Source organism: Megalopta genalis, chromosome 3, assembly GCF_051020955.1.
Source record: "Megalopta genalis isolate 19385.01 chromosome 3, iyMegGena1_principal, whole genome shotgun sequence".
Taxonomy (NCBI): Eukaryota; Metazoa; Arthropoda; class Insecta; order Hymenoptera; family Halictidae; genus Megalopta; species Megalopta genalis.
The window spans coordinates 16,692,273-16,710,430 of record NC_135015.1 but is presented as its reverse complement, the minus strand read 5'-3'; the positions used below and the strand labels follow the sequence as shown (position 1 = coordinate 16,710,430).

The following is an 18,158-nucleotide window of genomic DNA, read 5'->3' as shown; positions in this document are numbered from 1 at the left end:
TCGTGGCCGGCCGGAATCTCTTTTTTCGAGACCATTTAATTCCCGGAATCTTTCTCGATCCCCTAAAAACTTTTGCGCGGGGAACGGACGGCTTTGCGCGCGTTGAAGATTTCACGAAAGTAAAATTCGACGATGTCCAACGGTCCTGGAATTTCCACGATTTTCTGGTAGAATTCAGACGTGAAATGCGAGGAGTTTAATCCGCCAATGTCGACTTCCGGTTAGCCGAACCCTTTGCTCAGGGGACATAACAAGACTGCTGGTAATTATGATATATTTTATCCAATTGTAATTAAAAAGGAATCATTTATTTAATCGCTAAATATAAATGATTTGATATATATTATATATTGACAATTATATTGGTTATAGTGCGGATCTTTGTGCAAAATAAAAATTGTCTGCGTCAATTGCAAGATATACAATCCGAGATTTTTTAGTTCAGTTTATTCCTTTCTGTAATAATTTGAATAAGTTCACGGTTCCTTTCAATCTTCTCATTGTTTCATTAAATTGTATCTACTCGTTTTTACCATAAATGCACGAAATCCGCAGTCTACATGATAAATACATAAATTCAAAATCGGTTCACATAATAAACACATCGGTTCTGTTATCTGATTTAAAGCGTTCCGCGTTTCGAGATAAATCTATCTCTGGCAGGAGGTTCGAGAAGATTCGAAGGATTAATATCTGGCGTTTCCATCCCTCTCGGCGAAAGGTGGCGGCTGTAAACTTACAAAATACAACCCCCGGTGGCCGCCTCGTATATCACGATCCCGGAAGAATTTCGAATAAAACAACGGCCCGTATTTTAACCGCGGAAGAAATATCACCCGCCGCAGAGGAGGAATCACGAGCCTTGAAGGGAGAAATCGTGGCCTTGAAGGGAGAAATTCCTGCCGCCCTGTCGAATACTCTTTCCGGTTGGTTTGCCGTGACACCGGCTCGAATCGCTTTTCGATACACGGAGTCTATGATCCGGACGAGTACAGTGATTTCTCCGGGAAATGCCGAATTTCGGGTTGCTGTGAATTTCCCTGTGCTAGTCCTACGCCTATGTAATTTATTGCTACGGAGTCGGTCGAGCGTGCGATGCGGCACGCGACGCGAATTCTTGGAGGACAAGACAAAATGGTCTGTTTGGGCGTGAATCTGGCGAGAAAAATCGCGGAGCTACAAGCTAAGTACAGTAAATTCTCCCGAATTTTTTCCTTCAGCTTGTAAAGGCTTCATTTTTATAGTTGGCGATTGTCAACAATTATAGAAACGATGTTCGAGATTCGAATAATCGCATCTCCTATTTTTCAAATTGTCTATTTTTGTTTGCAAGCTGAAGGAAAATTAGGGAGAATTTACTGTAGTAGGTACGTTTAGCGTAGAATCGTGTCACGTGGCCTCCGAATTGCTTTCGAATCGCGTCACGTGACCTCCGAATTGCCTTCGAGATGACTTTCGACCAGGCAAAAGTGACGTTCCTTTTACAATTCATGATATTATAAAAAGGTTTCCGTGAGAAATTTCTAGATAAAAACCTTCTCGTTTGAGCATACGTTGTAACAGAAATCGTTCAAAGTTTGAGCAAACGAAATATTGTTATAAAACAATTTACATTGAACGGCAAAGTTAAAGCATCGCCAATTACGGGTCGAGATAATAGTCGATCTTCGAACAGCTGTAACATCGTTAAAAATCATCATAAAATTATAACTTTTTTTTCAAATTAATGCTCAAAGTCTCTACTTTACGATACCATATTTTAATTTGCACTATCACGCGTCTCAATGATTAGTATTCTAAAACTAATGTCACGCTCGCGATACCGAAAAAGTGCTAAGTTTAACGCCGTCCGTGGACCTAGACAAATTTTGTTCGAGCGTGCCGTTTGAAGCATCGTAAAGCTTGAACTTTCCTCTTTCATTTGAGGCCAGAATCAAGTCGCTGCGATTTTTTCTCGCGAAGATTTCCAAGTCCATAGAGGTCGTTACACTGTGCGCATTTTCGGCATCACGAACATACCCTCGTATTCAGGATACCATAGTCCTTGAAATTGCGTGATATCCAAAATTCGAGTAGAGTGTCGTAAAGTAGAGATTTCGAGCTATAATTTGCGATAAGAGTCATAATTTTACGAATTTGTTCTCGGAATTGCCTTCGAATCGCGTCACGCGGCCACCGAATTGCCTTCGAATCGTGGCAAAAGAATCATAAAAAAATTAAGTCATCCTTTTTATTCCAACATTACTATGCGTTAATAATGTACAGCGGCATGCTGGCCGCCGCCTTTTTTCCGCCGACTGTCCCGAGTTTCTCTAAAAACAAATCGCTCGAAAGATCGCCACTTAGTATTCTCAGATCTGCCGGTTTCAATTCCGAGCTCCGGACATTTCTGGGAGAAATTTCTGCACCGCACGACTGACCAAGCAAATTCCAAGGAATATTTTCACCCACCTACGCCTCCGACAGCTATCGGCCCGGAATCCATCGGCACCTATCGGTGATTAATTGCCGGAGGCATTGTCGAACACCGTCTTAAAAATAAAGGAGCGCGCGTGTTTGTTCGACGCGTCGGCGAATTATCGATTCCGAGGGAAACACAGGGGAGAGCGAGCGATTCCGTGGGAATTTATTGTATCTGATATCGCGAGCCGGCCACCGTTCGTTATTTATTCAAATGAATCAACCCAACCGCGCCCCCGTAACGTTCAGCGCGGCGTCGTCTCGATCGAGCGTTTTACAGCTGGAGAAGCGGATTTGCAACCGCGAACGGTTGCAAGGGAGTCTTCCCTTTGACACGACGATCGTCGATCTGCCAGCCCGAAAAAGCTTTCGGCTCAAAGCGAGTGCTGGAGAAGTGCAGGGTTCGAGTTTGCTATACGAACTGCATACTCTTCTTTGGCTCTGCTAGATTCTGTTAGACTCTCCTGGATTTTTGGCTTCTAAAACTGTGTAACTCTGTAAACTGTGTAACTGTGTAAACTGATTTTTATTTCTAGGGTGTCAAAGAAATTCGTGGACACGGTGTAAAGTTTATTGTTGCAGAGATCACTTTTTCTTTTTTAGCTCTGTCGGTTTTCATAAATCCTGTCGGAATATTAGATTCATGCGACCGCGTCACCGTAATCGATTTTGAAAGATCGACGAGGAATTGTGTCACCGATATTTGACCGACGTTCGAGCCAACATTGGAATTTCTAATCAACGCGACTCCACTACAAGAATGAACCTTCCGAATTAACTCTCGCACGATCCTCATTCCCTCGCCGCGACGCTTGAATGGGTCGTCAAAATGGACTTTCGTGATTGAATTAATTTATGCGGTGTTCATTTTTGATGGATTTTCAAAGGGAATCTACCGAATTTTCGAATCGTCGCGCGTATGTTCGATTTATGGGTTAATTGAATTCGTCGATTTGAATTAATATAAATAATTAACTTTCTGTATGAATGATTAACTTCTTCGAGGATGAGGAATCAGCATACGGTAGAACAGATAATTTCTATTTTTAGAAAACGAATTATAACTGTGACAATTATATTGTTCACCATATCATTGCAAATAATTGGAATAATTGCAAAATTGCAAATCATTGCAAATAATAGGCTAAAACAGAAATCATTACGACTTGATTTAATACCGATTTGGAATCAGTGAATTGCCAAATTGATGCAATGATCAGACGAATGGGTTACAAGTTCTATGTTAATTAGATTATGTTATTTAATTTCCTAAATTTCTCAAATACGATTACATTAAATTAAAAGTAAATTCTTCCTAATTCGCGCTCAGATTGTGCGCAAAAACAGACAATTTGGGAAGAGAAGATGCAATTAGTCGAGTCGTGCGACTTGTTTTTATAGTTGCCGATCGTCGACAGCGTCAATTAAGGGAGAATCTACTGTGTACAGCTGTTTTATTTATCGGAGTCCTTTCAATCGCACCGCTGAACTATTTTGACAAATGCCGAGTACCGTGCAAAAATCGAAACGGTACTTTCGTGTCCTCTAAGCTAATAATATAAAAAAATATTTGCCCGCGATAAAACGTCATTCCCCACGCGCCATTTAATTCCCGGAAAAAGCTTTCGCTGTCGCCAACAGTTTCCGAAACAATCGACTGTGTACCTTGTTCCGTTGTTCCCACTGTTTTTAGAGGACCCGGAGGAACTAAAGTAATCGAAATTTGAAACTCGATACTTCGAAATATTGATCTCGCATTTCGTGTTCCACCAACTAAGATGCAGTCAATTATTGACACGTTCCCGGCATAGAAAATTAATTACGCCGACCATGTTATAATTAACCATATTATATTTCTTCCTAACACAACTTTTTACCTAGAAACCCCTAACTCAATGGTACGACGATAGATCAACCTTTACTCAACAAGCTAGGCGCGAGGGAAAATTTAATTTTTCTTAACCCCTTGCCTCTTAGTTCAACGAGTCTAATTCGTAATGGAAATTTCTAGTAAGAACCTGTTAAGTATGAACGTTATTCCGTTCGTTTAAGTTGCTATAAAATGCTCTTCTTTACTCCTCAATATTTCAGTATTCAAGGAAACGTAGACACACGATGAATACAAATTTTCTTCTTCTTGTAAGAAATTATTATAATCGAAAAACTTCTAGCCTTCATAGCTGGGAAGAAAATGGTACGGCATGGGGTTAATTTCGTTACATATTTTGAAGAGAGATCCTCCTTGTGAGATCCTAAAACTACTCGTTCTATACTTGTCATCAAAGTCTTATTGTCAGATCAGCAAACACTAATTATATTATTAAATATTATTCTTTTAATTAGAATATTATTGTATTCTATAAATATATAGAAATATGTATTTATAGTATAAATATATAATAAATACAATATAAATATGTATATGTATATGTATACATGTTATTAAATATTATTCTTTTAATTAGAATATTATTATATTCTATAAATATATAGAAATATATATTTATAGTATAAATATATAATAAATACAATATAAATATGTATATGTAGTATACATATTATTAAATATTATTCTTTTAATTAGAGTATTATTATATTCTATAAATATATAGAAATATATAATAAATAAATATCAATATATATTTCTATATATTTATAAAATATAATAATATTCTAATTAAAAGAATAATATTTAATAATATAATTAGTATTTGCTGAACTGACGATAAGATTTTGATGATATATTTTATATTTATATATTATATTAGTAAGAATATAATAATATATAATTATATTCTATATTCGGTGTCTACCTGAATCACACAAAATTAGGACAAATTATTTCACATTGCAAAAACATAAAGAAAGCAAGATTCCATCACAGAAAAGACTTCCGGAACACCCTTAAAACTCTCATAGGTGCAAACCAATCACAACAAACCGATCTAACAGACTATACCAAAAATTCATTTTCAAGATCGACCAAAAAAGAACTATTGTGTCACCCAAATACGACCAGATACGACCATCAAAGACAGTCAAAGCTTGAACGGAAACCACCCCTCTTGCTCGTCCAACGAATCCCAATAAAACGAATCCCTCTTATTATTATACTTTGCTAACGAGCTTTTGCGAGCCGTAACTAATTCCGCCCGCGCTCATTACGAATAAAAATAAATTCCCAGCACTGTCCGAAGTGTCACCGGCAGCGGCCGTGCGGGACAGCGGGGGCTCGTTAAGCCAACCCCCGTCCGGTTAATTAAAACGCAGAGAGCCGTGAGCACGTGTACTTACCGCACAATAAAAGCAACAGATCGGACAGCGCCAGGTTGAACAAGTAATAGTTGGTCGGCGTCTGCATGTGCGGCTGCCTGTAGATGACGATGCATGTGGCCAGGTTGCCGACGACCCCGGCCGTCAGGATCACGACGTACACTATGGTGGCAGGCAGCAGTAGCCTCCAGGACAGATACTTGTCGCCCAGAACCTCCCCAAGGTACTCGGTCTCGTTCAGCAGCTCGTAGTCGGTGATATTCGTGTAGGACGGCTGATCGGTAACGTTCATCGTTCGCGGATCTCTGTCGCCCTGCCCGATCGGAAATCGGATCCACTCCGCCGTCGCCGCCGCGCCACTGGCCACCCTTCTAAGTCACGCACGAGTACTCCTTCACGGTGGTGGCGGTCATGTTTCCCGATAACGTTCCTCCTCCTCCGGGCCCGACCGGCGAAATCATTCGAAGGGAGGCGGGTGGCTGGTTCCGGGATCGTGAGAAATTGTCACGTGTTTCGGCGCGGCCGGGTGCCTCCTCATGTTTCGCGGCGCGGAAGTGCCGCGGTAAAGTGTGATCGAGTTTATCGGGGAGCGGACGTGTCGAACTTTTTTACGTCGCGCGGGGCCCGATAACGGAGGGCCAGGGACCGAGGATCGGAGCTCCGTGGACCGCACTCGAAAGCCCCCGGACCGCTTGGCAAACCGTAGACAAGTGACGTCGTCCCGAACCTTGCTGCTTTTCACCTTCTTCGCGCCGCGCGCCCATCCACTACGCATCCATCCCTCGGCTTCAACCCCCTAGCCCGCTCCACTCGACCAATAATGTCGAGCCCGCGGAACAATTCCGTTTGAAAGCCTCGGCTGGGAAGCGACCCGGACGCTCGCGGAATGGGTCTTCCTTTAAATACGACCGCACCGATTCACGAAGTCTCGACCACCGCGAGACGGAACGGGCATCGACGAAAGGCGAGCCGGATCTTCGAATTTGGACGAATTGAACTGGATGTGCCGCGATTGAGATCTTCGGTCTGTGTCGGAACACCGGAAGTGTTTGTACGTAATGTTGAAAGTGGGATCCGAGATTTTGTGGTCATTTTGTTCGTAGAATCTGACAGCTGATTGTTCTAGTTGACGTTGCACGGTGCTCGGTTTTCGTAGAAAAAGTGGACAAGAAAGCGTATGATAACTGTGAAATTATATATTTAAGTCTTGCTTTTTTTTTCATTTTATATATTACACTGGTATATGTATTGGGATTTGGTATTATTGTCAGATGATTTTTCTAATAGCAGCTAATAGCAGGCAGTTTTTATTTTGTTATTAACGTAAGGCGTCGCTCTTCGAAATGCGATCAAAACGAACACCGAACTCCACATAATTAAAAAATGAAATAAAAATTCAACGTGTTCGATCGAACGTAACTCAACAAATGTGAGAGATAAAAAGTGTCCTGTGACATAATTTAAGTACATACTAAGTGCATTAAATTCTGTAAAAATTATTTATTTTCGAAGAACGAAATAATTATAAACGATGATATTAATTTAGGATGATTTGGAGACGGGCTACTGTGACAAATTGTAAAAAAGATCATAGTAAATAATAAGCCACATGTTTGTGATAGACTATTAGTGAATAAATTATCCATTATAGAGATATTTTTTAAAACTGACTTTTTACCGCTTTTTGTATGGAAACCGACCATTGTGCGTCGCCCGAAAATTGCACTGTTCCAATTTTGCAGCTTTTTCGGATCCAATCGTGTTATATCGTTGAAACAATATCCACTTTCCACGTATTCTACTCGAACCTGGAAAGAGTGTCGCAGAGGATTTCCGTGAATTTTAACCATCTGCTGTGGTTAATAAAGTTTGTGATAACGTGAAACTTGGTACTATTGCTTTATTTTATCGTCAGAATTTAACGCGGGGACTCGATTGTTCCGCCAGCCCTTTGCAACGCGAGAGTTTCTCTATTACGAATCTGTGCTGCTTTTTCGAGCCCGGGCATATATGCATGTTCTTGAAACACTTTCCGTGTTCTACAAATCCTATTTAAACTTGAAAAGAACGAACCGGAGTGGATCTATGCGAATTTTAACCATTCGTTGCACAAATAATGGCAACATTTTAAATGCTAGAATAAACTCGTGAATAAATTCATGAACACATGAATTTTTTATTCATTTCATTGATAGAATCTAAAATAGCATTTCATGGTTCTACCAGCCTTTGTAATCCACGAATTTCTCAGTCACAACTTTGCAGTTTTCATCGAAGTCTACATACTTTTGAAATGCTTTTCATGTTCTTCGCATTCTGTTCAATAATTCTGTTTAATATGATCTCGATGATTTTTAACTATCCGCTCTATAATTTTATTCGCAGCGAATAAACTCATGAATAACGAGAACACATGAATTTTTTATTCATTTCATTGGTAGAATCTAAAATAGTATTTTATGGTTTTACCAAACCTTTGTAATCCAAGAATTTCTCTGTCACAACTTTGCAGTTTTCATCGATGTCTACATACTCTCGAAATGCTTTTCATGTTCTTCGCATTCTGTTCAATAATCCTGTTTAATATGATCTCGATGATTTTTAACTATCCGCTCTATAATTTTATTCGCAGCGAATAAACTCATCAATAACGAGAACACATGAATTTTTTATTCATTTCATTGGTAGAATCTAAAATAGTATTTTATGGTTTTACCAACCTTTGCAATCCAAGAATTTCTCTGTCACAACTTTGCAGTTTTCATCGAAGTCTACATACTCTCGAAATGCTTTTCATGTTCTTCGCATTCTGTTCAATAATTCTGTTTAATATGATCTCGATGATTTTTAACTGTCCGCTCTATAATTTTATTCGCAGCGAATAAACTCATGAATAACGAGAACACATGAATTTTTTATTCATTTCATTGGTAGAATCTAAAATAGTATTTTATGGTTTTACCAACCTTTGTAATCCAAGAATTTCTCTGTCACAACTTTGCAGTTTTCATCGAAGTCTACATACTCTCGAAATGCTTTTCATGTTCTTCGCATTCTGTTCAATCATTCTGTTTAATATGATCTCGATGATTTTTAACTATCCGCTCTATAATCTTATTCACAGCGATGCCGATCAGAACGTTTTCGTCGTAAACGATCCCCTAGAAGATCGAATAAAATTCATTGTTGTTCGCGAGTTCGCAGATCCCCGAGAAAAATATCGCAACCGACTTATCGCATCGCATAATATCGCGCATTAAAACACGGTATATTTCGATACTATTCGAGTACGTCAGCCGCGAGAACTTCGTGCGAGCTCCTTCGAACTTAATCTCGTAAGTCCTGTACGATTTCATTCTCATTTCCCGCAGCTATCTGTACCCGTCGGGCTCGCTCAAATAAACGCGAGCAGCGAGAATTGAAAATGCAAGGATACCCCGGTTCTCAGCAGCACTTTATTACACTTTTAATGGAAGCGGAATACTTTGGAGAACGCGGGCCCGCGAAGGGCGCGGTTAATTAAATCGAGCAATCAATAAACCAGTCAGCCGAGGCTCCTCAAATTTATTCGGCCGGAGTTCTCGCAGCGATGGACGATATCTCGTTGTTCTTAAACGGGAATTCACGCTTTCGGCGACTATCCGGCTGGTTCTCTGATAACATGTGCCGGCGTTAAAGGGTGAATCGGCTGCGATCGAAACCCTCCGGGTCCTCTTCCCTTTTATTTTAAACCAGCGGTCGCGATGCAATCGAGCCGGACCGAAGGTTTATTGGTTCGATCGTTCCACGTCAAAACCGCGGGCTACATACATATATGGCGGTTGGACCGTTGCCGTTGCGTTTCCGCGGAAATGTTAACAGCGGCCACTCCTGCACCCCCCGCGACTGTCCTCCGCTGTATTACATATTTTTATCGAAATTCCGCGAGCTTGCGGTATCGGAAAAACATCAAAGAGACGGAGGGAACAGCGGATTCGAATGGTCGCTCATTGCGCGGGCACTTCGCCGTCGAAAAACGATTCCCGGCACGGCGGAACGAGCGCGTTGTCTCTTTAAATGTGAATTCAATTAATGGTCGGCCCCGGCAGTCGCGTCGTGATATCGTTAAGCGACGGGATAATCGTTACTAAAATATCGACTGCCGGCGAAGCGAGAGCGGCGCTGGATCGCGCGATGACTGGCAATTAGGCTCGCCAGGAATTTGAAAGATAATAACCACGAGATGCGCCGGGAACGTCGGATCCTCTGTTGCAACTTATTTAGAGCCATCGCGAGATCTCCCGGGCGTTGCTTGAAAGCGTCGGGAATTGTTACGCGATACGCCGATGCCCCGATTAATAATTCCGCCTGTTTATTAGCTCTTGGACAAGGTATACGTGATCCGGGAGCCATAGTCATCAGTTCCGATCCATTAGGGCCCGACGGTGCAGCAAACGCAAAATTTGATAGCAGACCTGGCGGAACGCTAAAATCGAACGACACGTGTTGCACCGTTGGAATAACAATACCGTGTTTATTTCAATCTTGTACAAGGAACGACGTGGTTAACACTAAACCTACCGAGCCGGTCAGAATGACCGGTTTTACATTTTGTATTTTAAAATTGCTGAAATTACAGAGAGTCTTTTTCATAGGAAATTATTAAATGAATTTCACGGTCCGAGCATTCGTTGTAATAAAAATGATGGGTAGTCTAAATATAGATTCGGTTTTATCGTTCTTACAGAGCAACAGAAATTCGTCGCTTTTAGTGCTCGATAGGTTTAGTGTTAAATCTACGCAATATCGACAATTTTTATATGAATGATTTTGATGGGTTCGGCGTTGAAACAGGCGAACGAACTTCTCAGTGACCGAATTTTCTTCGAACACTTTTCGGCGACCGGATTTCGTTCGAACACTTTTCGATCTTCCGGAAACCATCGCGGTCGCAGTTACAGGCGTCGAACGCGGCGTCAAAGGGTTGAGACGAAGACATCGATTCATCGGTCCTCTTCAATGTCTCCGGAAACCGCGAGCAGCTTCCGGAGACGTGCGCGGCCCTCCTTTTAATCAAGAACTACCATTGTGCCGCGTAATCACGGATCGTGTACCATCCATTGTCTCCGCCCATTCATCTCCAGCCGCGATTTGCATGCGTTTGCATAATCCTCTCGTTTCGAAAGAATTCCTCAGACGAGGGCTGCATTCCGAGCGTTCCTGCGATCGCTCATCCCCGCGGCTCACCTGGTGACACACGGTCGAGTCTGCTTTCGGATGGCGCCGCTGGGAAATCGATCTGGAACTCCAAACTCTCGGAAAAACGACTTTCCCTCGTTAACGTCGCGGTTCTCTGCCAAGATTCCATCTCTGCGAAGTCGTCCGGCAATTAGAGCGAAGTGACTGCTCTTTAATTTCCCACTGTGTTCTGAACTGTTCGTTTGCGTCTGGAAAACGGATTTCTCTCCTTATCGTCGCGGTTCTCTGTCAAGGTTCCATTTCTGCGAAGTCGTTCAGAAATTAGAGCAAAGCTAGAGTGACTGCTCTTTAACTTCCCACTGTGTTCTGAACTGTTCGTTTGCGTCTGGAAAACGGATTTCTCTCCTTATCGTCGCGGTTCTTTAACAAGGTTCCATCTCTGCGAAGTCGTCCAGAAATTAGAGCGAAGCTAGAGTGACTGCTCTTTAACTTTCCACTGTGTTCTGAACTGTTCGTTTGCGTCTGGAAAACGGATTTCTCTCCTTATCGTCGCGGTTCTCTGTCAAGGTTCCATCTCTGCGAAGTCGTCCAGAAATTAGAGCGAAGCTAGAGTGACTGCTCTTTAATTTCCCACTGTGTTCTGAACTGTTCGTTTGCGTCTGGAAAACGGATTCCTCTCCTTATCGTCGCGGTTCTTTGTCAAGGTTCCATCTCTACCAAATCATCGACCAATTGGAACAACGGTGAAATAGCGTCCACTGTCCTTCAACTTCTCACTGTCATTAAAATTGATCTCACGAGTCCGGAGAGCGGTTTTCCTCCTTATCGTCGCGGTTCTCTCTCAAGTTTCCATCTCAAACAAATCGTTGACTGATTGGACCAAAAGTGAAATAGCGTCCACTGTCCTTCAACTTCTCACTGTCATTAAAATTGCTCTCTGGCCTCCAGAGAATGATTTCCCTCCTTATCGTCGCGGCTCTTCGTCAAGTTTCCATCTCAAACAAATCGTTGACCGATTGGACCAAAAGTGAAATAGCGTCCACTGTCCTTCAACTTCCCACTGTCATTAAAATTGCTCTCTGGACTCCAGAGAACGATTTCCCTCCTTATCGTCGCGGTTCTTCGTCAAGTTTCCATCTCAAACAAATCGTTGACCGATTGGACCAAAAGTGAAATAGCGTCCACTGTCCTTCAACTTCTCACTGTCATTAAAATTGCTCTCTGGCCTCCAGAGAACGATTTCCCTCCTTATCGTCGCGGTTCTCTGTCAACGTTCCATCTCTACCAAATCTTCGTCCAATTGGAGAACGACTTCCACTGTTCTCGAAGTCCCTTTTATATCCCAAACCGACACGTAGCGATTATATTTAAACATCGCGTCGCCAAAAATGAAGCCTGTTTTTGAATCGAACGACATTACGGAGGAAAAATTGTGACCGTGCATTGTCAGAATTTCAGGTAAATCAATTTTCACCATTTTTAAACGAAATCGGTGCATTAGATCAGTCCATCGGCCCGTACCAAGGCTCGAATTAGGTTCGCGTCGTACCAATTAAGCGACGTTGCAGATGAAGAACTGTAATTAGATCGTCTAATTCCCGGATTAGCTGGCGTTCACTGTCCGAATCGGATCGAATCGGACCAGTTAGGATCCAATGGTTACTTAGATCCTTTGGACCAGTTAATTCCGGATTAAGTCTTCATTCTGTTTCATATCTAATTAAGATTAATTCCCGGCGGTCGGATCGGACGCAGGTTGAATTCAAACTCATTTCAAATCAATTTAAACTATATATAGAATCTTGAGCGACTCGTAGCAGGCCCGTTGACTCAATTTTGCGGCGCTGCTTCGGCAAAAGCGTCGTCGAAACAGTGTCAGAAACCTTCTTAAGACGTAACTGCAGTAATGCTCTCCAATTGACGCCCAGATCGCGCACAAAAATGGACAATTTGGGAAGAGGAGATACGATTATTCGAGCCTTGCGGTTCATTTTTATTGTTACAAATTGCCCACGATTATAAAAACGAGCCGTAAGGCTCGAGTAATCGTATCTCCTCTTATCCACTTTAGTGGACAATCTGAGCGTCAGTAAGGGAGACATTACTGTACTTCTATGTCGTAAACATCCAGGTGACCATAATGAACACTTTGCATCTCGTACTCGATCTCCTTCGTCTCGACGTCCTAATTCGACATTCCTCTTGATCAACGGCCGAAGCTCGTCGATCGCCGAGGCGGTCACTCGGTCACGATCTTCTTCAAATCGTTAATTCCGGACGGCTTCTCGATCCGAAATCGAACCGCGTACTCTCTGGGCCGTCGGAAGAGGTACTCGGTGATCTCGCCGTGCGTGTACAGAGCGTACTCCATCGCCTGCCTGGGCAAATGGGTCTGATGGAACCGGCAGAGCGGACGATCCTCGTCGCACCTGGCATCCGCGTCCTCCGCGAGCCTCGCGTACGAGTCCAGCAGCAATATCAGCGTGCCAAGTGTGAAAACGTAGAGAAAGAACTGAAAAGTATTTTTATAGTTCCGGTACTTCCGTTGTGCTGGCTGGCGCCGCCGCCGCCGTTGGAATTTCAATTCCGAAAGTTTGATCTATTATCACACACAGGCGTCGTGTATTCGCGCGGAGGAAACCGGGACGGGGCGGTGCGCGGAGTTCGTGACGAAAACGAGCCAGCCAAGTTGATTTAATGGAACTACCGACGCGGTGAATGTTTTCGTTCTGTATCGAGTTAATGTAACGAGAACACCGTAGCGCCGCCGAGAAACGAAACCGAGACTTTGCACAATGGGCTTAATGAACACGGCTGATAATCAGCCTGCGAATAGTTGGCGGGATTTGAATCGGATTTGCATTCGTCGAGGCTGCGACATTTCAGTCGGCTGACGCGAAACGGCGATTTTAAGAGCGCCGGCTTTTTTCGCGGTTGTCTCCGTTTTTTTAAATGTTTCGTCGAACACGACGTATTGTAAATTCTGCATGATTGTAAATTCTGCTCATCTTGGAAATACATCTTGGAAATAATTGTTGACTATATTAATATATATATAAATATATTATATATATTATATATATGTTATTATTATTATTACATATTATATATAATATATAACATAAACATAAATATATTTATTATAATATATATATATTATCTGTCTCTCTCTCTCTCTCTATATATATATATATATATATATATAATAATATAATAATATTAATATTATTAATAATAATAATAATAATAATAATAATAATAATATAATATCTAATATAATATAATTATATTAAAATATAAAGTAATATACGTAAATATAAAAAATATATATAAAATAATATAATAATCGTATCTCCTTTTCCCAAATCGTCAACAAATTCAGCGTCAATTAAGGAGAATTCACTATACCTCTTTTGTGAATCATTGAAGCGATTCAGCAAAGGAAACTCGCGGCCTCCTTGGATACTGTGTCATACATAGACTGCGGATCTTTATGCAGAATAAAAAATGTCTGGATCGATTGCAAGACAAATGAGCCAAGCTTAATTTTCTTTCTTTAACAACGTTATTAGAGTGAAATTAATAGCTTAGCTTCTTTTCCTAGGTTCTTTCGTTCTTTTCACTGTCTTCAGTTCTAACCACTTTTGGCATAAATGCGTAAAATTCGCGGGCCATGAATTTCAAGAGCGACGTGCATAAAATACAGTGGCACACAAAAGTGTTCGTACAACTTTTAAAACGCAATAACTTTTTCAAAACTGGACTAAATGAATTGAAAAATTTTTTGATTTACATTTATATTATTTTACATTATTTTATATATAATATTATTATAAATATCTTTATTTCTATTTTGTTGTCATTCCAGGTAATAACAAAATTTAAAAAACAGAGCATTTCAGTCATCGTCTAATAGACTAGTACCTCTATCATCTAAGAAAAGAAATTCAAATCATTTAGTTCAGTTTTAAAATGATTATTTCGTCTCAAAAGCTCTACGAACACCTTTGCGAGCCACTGTACATTTTCAAGCGACAAATACATTTTTGATCAGCGATAATTGTTCCAATAAAATAATCCCGATCTCTTCTGAAGGATCAAAAGCAAAATTGAGCCGTTTATTTTTAAAGTGGCATAAGTCACGTAATGAAAAGTGGTGATTTTTTAATGTTTATACGAAATTATTTATACTGAGAAAAATATCAGTATCCTGAGATAACAAATACAAGTAAATCTTCTCGAAAGTTAGCATCCATATTTTTAAACGTGTTCAAACGCAAACCCTTAAATATATCGACTTAGGAACAAAATGACTTATGCCACTTTCAAAATAAACGGCTTAACACGTTCCGTGCCACGTGTACCATCGATGGTACACGCTTGTATGTTTACTTAGTGAACTGAACAAATTGTTTACAAGAAATTTAGAACCGAAGAATCAATTTCCACCGCAAGAATGGGCGTTGATAAGTTTTTGTTACGTTGTTATGTGTACGAGAATTAATAATTGCACGTAATACATCAAGTTTTAGTAAAATATCAAAGTGTGAAGATTCGAGTAAAAAAAGCTCGGCACGGAACGTGTTAATTATCGCGTCCATATCGACGCTGCTCAAATCGAAGAGTTAGCGTAACAAAACGAAAAAGTTTCGACTGAAATAAAAAAAGACAGCGTCACCGTGTGCACGAGGATCCGCGTATCTTTGCTCGGATCGTTTCAGCCACGAACTCGTAGATCCTGCGATCGAGGATCCAAGACCGAAGGGCGCACCGATCTTTCTAACCAACGCGCGTGAACGCGGACAAAAACGGAAACTTTCCCGGAGCTTTAACGTGCGCCCGTATTTTACCTTCGACGTCTTCCGACCGAGCATAATAGCGTTACGTTTCTTCGTTTTTGTCCTTATTCAGTCTACGGGGAAGCTTTTAGGCGATAAGCAGTGGATTAGAAAATGTTCGGTCTGAAAAAGGAAATGAGGAAAAATCAATAGAAACCGCGGGAGCTGCGACAGGGGGAATGGGCGAAGGGGGGACACCGACGAATCTGGGAGCGTCAATGTTTGCGCGAGGCAACGATATTACCCATTGCAGAGCCTTCTGCCCGGTTAATTGTCGGAAAACTGTTTGAAGAGCGACGAGAAGAACGCATCGGTAGATCCAGCGGAGAGTCTGGATCGCGACGATGGTAATCGTTACTGCGGAACAAATTAGGGATTCCAGGAGGAGTACTGGCATTCTCGCATGTCTCGGATAGTTTTCCTAACATTCTCGGGTGCATGTGTGCGTAATATATTGCTGGCGGATGTATTAACAGTACGGGTTAATTTAGGTTACATCATGCATTCCGACGCCTCGAAACTGCCGCCTCTCTCTCCCTCTCCTCCTCTCTCTCTCTCTCTCTCTCTCTCTCACTCTCGCGTTCGTTTGTTCGATACAAAAATTACCGCCGTGCCCGTAGAAAACGATCAAATGAACATCTTCGCGGAGAACACGCCGCGTCCCAGTTCTCGCGGAACGTTTAATAAGAGAAACAGAATTTCTCGCGGCATTTTAAATCGCCGACTCGGTTAAAATGTAAATTTGTAGAAAAAAAACGAGCGGAATAGACCCGAAGCACGCGAACTTTATGTTCATTATAACCGGTCCACGCGGGCGGCCGGCCCATTTTTCAGTAATTCATTTTTCGGCGCGCGTTAATTCGTCAGAAGCGGAATAACGTCGGACGCCGACTTTATATACATTATTAGTCGGCGCGAACGAGAAACTCGACGAACGAGGAAGTGAAAGAAACGTGCGCGTCGAAATTCTTGATCCATCAATATCCGAGCCGATTCTATTCCGCGGCTCGACGGAGTGCCGATCCGATCCGACGGGGACGAAGTTTCATCATTAACTGCAACGGAGAACTTCGGCGAACGGGATAAATGAATTACGCGCGAAGGCAGTCGAAAACGCGGACCGTAATAATCCTTTATCGGAGCCGCGGAGTCTAGCGCAATGACTTTAACGCGACGTTGCGATGCAGCCCCGCGCGATCTCTGTCTACGTCGGTGTCTTCCCGTCGTTGCAATTAGCCACGTTTATCGTTCAATTTCGTCCGAAAATTGATTTTTCATCGCTGCGAACGTTTGCGAGTGATTCGAATAATTTAGAATGCCTCCATTCGAATCGGCAGATTTTTATAATATTTTTATAAATACAGGGTGTCCCAAAAATGTCTCGCAATCCGGAAATGACGGGTTCCTCGGATCATTTGAAGTAACTTCTTCCTTTATAAAAATGTTCTCCGAGGCACCGTTAACGAGTTATTAACGAAATACAGTGACCAATAAGAATCGAGTACGGCTGACGCGAGGCGGCCCGGCCAACCGGCGCGCGAAGCCCAGTTCCGCTCATTGGCTCGGTCGCCTCGCGCCAGCCGAGCTCGCCTCTCATTGGTCACTGTTTTTCGTTAATAACTCGTTAACGGTGCCTCGGAGAAAACTTTTGTAAAGGAAAAAGTTGCTTCGAATGTCCCGAGGAACCCGCCACTTTCGGATTGCGAGACATTTTTGGGACACCCTGTATAAGCTTGCACGCGTTAACGCTGGATTTACCGAACCTTAAAAATGTGACTAATATACATTGTGTCGTAGCAATGTCAAGATTGGATATATTTAAACTTCCTACGATTTTTATTATAATATTTGCTTGAACACACACACAGAGAAGCTTGTTACTGACAAAAATATTTTTATACTGTCAGGGATAATAAAAGAAGAAAACGTGAAGCGAGTTATTCTGACCGGTTCGGTGCTTGTCTCTGCTACTAAGATCGACTCGGAGCAGCTAACAATTTAATTAGCGGTAAAGGCTGCAGTCTGATTCGCGTGAATCTAGGCGGTTAAAAATTCTACAAATTGTACAAAAAGTGTACAGTAATGTCTCCCTTACTGACGCTCAGATTGTGCACAAAAATGGACAATTTCGGAAGAGGAGATACGTCTCTAGGAGCCTCGCAGTCAGCTTTTATAGTTGCCGATTGTCAACAATCATAAAAACGAGCCGCAAGTCTCGAACAATCGTATCTCCTCTTCCCAAATTATCTATTTCTCTGCACAATTTGAGTGACAATTAGGGAGACATAATTGTACACACATCTGATCCCCTTGATACACGAGGCTGGCAGATTTCGTGGCTCGAATGTCGAAGATTGCGAACGCCGGCCCGGCAACGAAGTTCCATCGTTGCCAAGCGGACGGCTAAGA

General features: G+C 41.9%; 1 protein-coding gene and 1 long non-coding RNA gene across 2 annotated transcripts in view; both read right to left on the bottom strand.

The window, feature by feature from the left end:
• LOC117225020 (neuropeptides capa receptor) overlaps positions 1-6,576 on the bottom strand; it is a 31,148-nt gene extending 24,572 nt beyond the window's left edge. Inside the window, exon 1 of the mRNA XM_033478301.2 lies at positions 5,755-6,576. Coding sequence (XP_033334192.1) covers positions 5,755-6,025 — 271 coding nt within the window. The 5' untranslated portion in view covers positions 6,026-6,576. The remainder of the gene's footprint in view (positions 1-5,754) is intronic.
• Positions 6,577-10,226: 3,650 nt separating this feature from the next.
• LOC117225014 (uncharacterized) lies at positions 10,227-16,313 on the bottom strand. Its single transcript, XR_004491393.2, has 3 exons — positions 15,994-16,313; positions 15,762-15,872; positions 10,227-13,423 (listed from the first exon to the last, which is right to left on the bottom strand). It is a non-coding gene; the product is annotated as an uncharacterized LOC117225014 (long non-coding RNA).
• Positions 16,314-18,158: the final 1,845 nt, after the last annotated feature.